The following is a 6,000-nucleotide window of genomic DNA, read 5'->3' on the forward strand; positions in this document are numbered from 1 at the left end:
TTGAATAAATGAATGAATGGGCTCATTCATTCAACCTCTCTGGCCCGCAGAACACCCTCCAGATGCAACCAGAGCACAGTTCTGGTTGTGCTCATTTGAGTGGGCCAGAGGCTTTCAGGGGACAAGAGGCTGACTGTGGGCTGGATAGAGAAGAGGGAGGGTGAAACCCCCCATCCCTTCCCTGGCTAAATATCTGGTGCAGGGCTTTGTGGACCTGCACCACAGAATCAGGTCTGGGAAGAGAATTAGAATTTGGCAGCTGCTCCTGCAACCACGGAACCCACCCCCACCCAACACTGCTGCCCTATTTTGCCCTCCCCTGCCTGTGTTCTTCCCGCCCCTCCCATCTCTTCTGCCACCTTAACTTCATTGCTGGCATCTTCTTGTCACTCCAGAGCATGCAGGAAGACTGGAGCCTTCCCACTGGCACTCCAGCAGTACCTGGCTTCTGCTTTATGGCAGTTAGCACCAGCGGAAGAGGTGCTGTGACGACAGCCGGCTCGTTTAGGATTACCAGCAATGTTCTTGATTTCTGGTAAAACTGGTGCTTCTTCCTAACTGTCCTTCTTTTTCCTCTTCACAGATTGACTACACCGGTTGTGGAATTAATCCTGCCAGATCTTTTGGTTCAGCATTGGTGGCCAATAACTTTAGTAATCATTGGGTATGTTCAAAACATAACAGTGAAATGGGTGCATGCTTACTTGTGTGTGTGAGTGAGAGGGAGAGAGAGATAGAGAGATGCTTGGTATGAAGTTCAGACAGGTGTGCTTGAGAAGCATGCTGGAGCTCTATCATGGTTCTCATTTACAGTTCTTTTGGTTGTTTATAGCCAGTCCTTCCAGATCATTCTGTTTTCCCTTTGCCTAGCCTATTTTTTCTTGGTGGAGAGAGGATGAGGAGTTCCTTTTCCCATAAAGAACTGCAGGGCCAGGAGGAATGTACAAGAATTGTTTGATTATAATCTACAGTTGTAATGTTTACGGCACAATCCTATGCATAGTCACTCAGAAGTAAATCTCACTATGGGGCTTACTCCTAAGTAATGTGCATAGGATAGCAGCTTCACAGCTCAATCCTCACAGCCTAATCCTGAGCTGCCCGAAATGGCGCCACTCCTTCCTGCCCTGTTCTCTCCCCACCATACCTTCCCCCCACCCTGGAATGCCCGGCGCTCACATGGAGCGCTGGGTGGTGTTGCCCTGATCTCTGGGTCAGTGCTAACTGCCATAAATGTGCCTTACAATATTGTTCAGGATTGGGCCCTCAGTCAATTGCTTAGGAAAATCCATTTAAAGCATTATAAGGACATAAGAACATAAGAACAGCCCCACTGGATCAGGCCATAGGCCCATCCAGTCCAGCTTCCTGTATCTCACAGCGGCCCACCAAATGCCCCAGGGAGCACACCAGGTAACAAGAGACCTGCAAGGCTTCCTGGGAATTGTAGTTAAGAACATAAGAACAGCCCCACTGGATCAGGCCATAGGCCCATCCAGTCCAGCTTCCTGTATCTCACAGCGGCCCACCAAATGCCCCAGGGAGCACACCAGATAACAAGAGACCTGCAAGGCTTCCTGGGAATTGTAGTTAAGAACATAAGAACAGCCCCACTGGATCAGGCCATGGGCCCATCTAGTCCAGCTTCCTGTATCTCACAGCGGCCCACCAAATGCCCCAGGGAGCACACCAGATAACAAGAGACCTCATCCTGGTGCCCTCCCTTGCATCTGGCCTTCTGACATAGCCCATTTCTAAAATCAGGAGGTTGCGCATACACATCATGGCTTGTACCCCATAATGGATTTTTCCTCCAGAAACTTGTCCTATCCCCTTTTAAAGGCGTCCAGGCCAGACGCCATCACCATATCCTGTGGCAAGGAGTTCCAAGGAGTTTTATTTTGTCTGTTCTAACTCTCCCAACACTCAATTTTAGTAGATGTCCCCTGGTTCTGGTGTTATGTGAGAGTTATGTGAGAGTGTAACTCTCTATCCACTCTGTCCATTCCCTGCATAATTTTGTATGTCTCAATCATGTCCCCCCTCAAGCGTCTCTTTTCTAGGCTGAAGAGGCCCAAACGCCGTAGCCTTTCCTCATAAGGAAGGTGCCCCAGCCCCGTAATCATCTTAGTCGCTCTCTTTTGCACCTTTTCCATTTCCACTATGTCTTTTTTGAGATGTGGTGCCCAGAACTGGACACAATACTCCAGGTGTGGCCTTACCATTTGTACAATATTATTACATTATAATATTAGCCGTTTTGTTCTCAATACCTTTTCTAATGATCCCAAGCATAGAATTGGCCTTCTTCACTTTCACTTGTGAAAGTACTTGTGAAAAAAAGTTCTTGTGAAAATTGGAAACAGTGAGTGCCAGCTTAGGAGAGGCATTCATTTTGGTGTGTGACAGAAAGACAAATGCTTCCCTGTGATGATGTCTACTGGTGATATAAGAGGGCATCATATGAAAAGAAAGGATGTAGGCATGTTGCTCTAGAATTTTTGTGTTTTTTTGCATGCAACTTTATACAGCTTTAATTGATTAGCTAAAGCACATGCAGTCAACTGAGTTTTCTTGGATTGGTTGATAACTCTAGAATTAATATTGCTGTCTGACCTGCCACATCAAACCTGCTTGTCTTTCTCCTTGAACTTCAGATCTTTTGGGTCGGTCCACTGCTTGGAGGAGCTGCAGCTGCTTTCATCTACGACTTCATTCTGGCTCCCAGGAGCAGCGAAATCACTGACCGCATGAAAGTCTGGACCAGTGGCCAGGTGGAGGAATATGATCTTGATGCAGATGACTCCAGAGTGGAGATGAAACCAAAATAAAGGAGAATCAAGAAAGGGAGGAAAGAAAAAAACATTCCATTTCCGAAGATTTCTATCAGTATTACAGACACTTTGTAAAACATCAAGCAGTTCTTCCAAATGTTTTTATAATTAGTGTTTTCCTTATCTATTTTCTCTCATTCTTTTCGGCCTTTTAGATCTGCGGCTGCACTGAGAAAAAAATATAAAAAAATAAGAGGCAAAGATTATTATATTTTTGTGTGAGTGGGTGTAGGGAGATCTGGGGCAATGATTATTGGAGCCCAAATCTGTATTTCTTTATCCAAAGGGATTGATGTCTCCGAAAGTATATTGACATATAAGTCTACATAGTCAGAAAGGAATGTTGAGGGCACTGTGTCTGTAGTAATGGCAATGGAGAGAAAGTATTGATTTCAGGATAAGGTTCAAATTCTACAAATGCCAATTCCAATAGAATCTTCTAGAAGGCCAATTTCGACATCCTCGGGAGTCACACTGTTTTCTAGAAAATGCTTCTGAGGACAGAGGTGCATTTTGCCACATAAGGAGATCCCACGGATTCCATAAAAATATTGGTGCCATCTAGCTGTAAGTGTTTCACATTGGTGGAGCACATGTGTTCTGGCATGATGTTACTTACAAATATGTGTATTTACATACATGTTACATACAAAATCTAAAGGCAAAATGTAAACATCTGTATTTCTTACAACTGGAAATATCTTCTCATCTCATCTCATCATTTGATTTAAAATCAAAGAGAATTGCTGGGGATCAAAATTAGTTCAGGGACTAGAATGACCTGTGGATCATCCTTGGCCTAAAGATTAACAGCACAATTCTATGCATGTCTACTCAAAAGTAAGTCCCATTGATTTCCTTGAGGCTTACTCCCAGGAAAGTGTGCATAGGATTGTGGTCTAAGGTGCCACCCACCAGGTCTTTCCCTTACACAAGCCTAACTGAAATTAATGGAAGTTACCAAGTATACCAGCGCAACTCACATTCATTTCCATGACTTTTATGCAGGATAATTTCCTAGTGGATTTTGCTGTTAATTAAATGCACAGAACAAGTCAGAAGACATTATTTTTGTCTATCACTACACATTAATTTTCATGCAGTAGTGGAAGTTTTGTTGCATTTACGAAAAGCTGTCAAGTCCATAAAAGGTTGATATTTGCACCCATTACATAAAGTGGCAGATAGGGAATTATGGAACTAGAAATCAAATCAAAGAGGTGAAGTGAAAATGAAAATGTTTGCAAATTTTGAATTATGCAAAATTTAATGATTCAAATTAGACTGAATGATTTTCATTTGCAAATGTTGTTTTTCCAACTGGACTTAGAGGGATAATTAACAAGTATTAAGTTTTGTTGATGAATTTTAAGGTAAACGTGTTTTATGTACCTGCTTTTTGAAGTCTATGTTTTGTACCTTGGTGTCTCCCTACCTCTCATCACTACAAAACTCCTAAATGCAATATATCCCTAACTGGGAATGCTTCGAAAAATAAATTTAAATTTTTCAGGCCAATATTAAGTTAGGAGACTGTGCCTGAAATTTATCCCAAAGTATTTAGCAGGATCAAGATATGATGATGATGATTCCTTGATTTAATCCTCTCCTTCCAAAGAATTCAGGGCAGTGTGTCTGCTTCTTTCTCTATTCTGCTTTAGTCCTCACAACAATCCTGCGAGGGAAGTTCAGACCCTTAAATAGCAACTGGACTAAGGTGATCCGGAAACATGAGGGGCAAGTAGGGATTTGAAACTGGTTCCAATTTTCTTCCCTGATCACTTCTGATATTCCATCCACTCCTGCTCAGTTTAGTGAAACTCTAATCTTCAAAACCAGTACGAAACCCAATGCAAGCAAGACAGAAATGCTGTACTAGGCAATAGCCTTACAATATCATCCCAATATAAAACGAGATAGAGGAGAAACCTAGGGGTGTGCAGAAAACCTCTGAGAAACTTCACTTATTCTATAGGAATTCATTTGGTTTTTCTTAAAAAGTCACAAATGTTGGAGCTTGGGAGGAACTGTGAAATTTGCTTCAAATTTTACTTTTTCCTAAACATTGGTACCAACGCCAAAAACCCATGTGACATTTCAGGATCAAGTCAATATTTGGAAGTTATAAAAATAACTCATGCAGGAGATCAGCCACAGCTCCATTCAAACAGTGTTCCGCATGGTGTTTCCACAGTGCTCCTGGTGCCTGTAAATAAAGCACAAGTAAGAACCATGCCAGTTCTCAGTTGTCACTGAGGATAGACAGAAGTCATAGGGAGGGAAAGACCCACAAGGTATGAACGTTCTCCCCCAGATCTCTGACCCCTGGACAAACACCACCGTTCTGGAGAGAGACACATCATTCCCTCACCCCACACCCCAAGAGCTCTGCTTTTGTTAAATTCTGTGGCACAACTGTACAAAAACAACCCCTTTCTCCATTTTGCTAGCTAATACTGAGAAATTCAGGGACAACATAATACACAAGAGGTATACATTCTAAATGGACACACTAATTAAATGTTGATTCCTCAAATATTTTATTCAATGGCATGTTTCATTATATATATATATATATATATATATATATATATATATATATATATATATATATATAGAGAGAGAGAGAGAGAGAGAGAGAGAGAGAGAGAGAGAGAGAGAGAGAGAGAGACTAATTCAATTTGTTTGGAAAAAATAAGAGGCAACACCCAAAGGCATAAAGCACACTGATTCTGGAAATTTAGAGGACATTAACATGCACCACAGAAGCTTTGCAGTACCTTCTGTCGCTTCATTTAACACTCGTAGCTGTTATCCAGCATTTTGACGGAGTGACCCTTCCTTGCAAAGTCCTTCATGTTTTGCATGATGTAAATTTTTTGTGAAACTCTGGGAATAAATGTGCCTGACTCCCTCGGAAATGTTCATCAGTCTTCTCATAATTCTTTTTGCTCTCCTCCAAGTTCCTCAGGTGCTTCTCGGAGAGCAGGTCCTGCTCAGTTTGCTACAGATTTAACGAGAGGTGGAATTGAGTGATTCTATCCCAGAGAGATTCTATCCCAGAGAGAATTTCACATCACCTCACATTTGCCCAGATAGCGTGCTTTTCAGGGCCAAACTCCACATTCCCTTATGTCTGTCTTGTTTGCATGTAAAGTGGGGAGGA

The 6,000-nt window shown here is 42.2% G+C and overlaps 1 protein-coding gene across 1 annotated transcript in view; it reads left to right on the forward strand.

Annotated features, from left to right (window-relative positions):
* AQP1 (aquaporin 1 (Colton blood group)) overlaps nt 1-5,759 on the forward strand; it is a 28,582-nt gene extending 22,823 nt beyond the window's left edge. Inside the window, exons 3-4 of the mRNA XM_066626939.1 lie at nt 584-664; nt 2,658-5,759. Coding sequence (XP_066483036.1) covers nt 584-664; nt 2,658-2,831 — 255 coding nt within the window. The 3' untranslated portion in view covers nt 2,832-5,759. The remainder of the gene's footprint in view (nt 1-583; nt 665-2,657) is intronic.
* The last annotated feature ends 241 nt before the right edge of the window (nt 5,760-6,000 follow it).

This window comes from Tiliqua scincoides, chromosome 5 (genome assembly GCF_035046505.1).
Source record: "Tiliqua scincoides isolate rTilSci1 chromosome 5, rTilSci1.hap2, whole genome shotgun sequence".
In the NCBI taxonomy this organism is placed as follows: Eukaryota; Metazoa; Chordata; class Lepidosauria; order Squamata; family Scincidae; genus Tiliqua; species Tiliqua scincoides.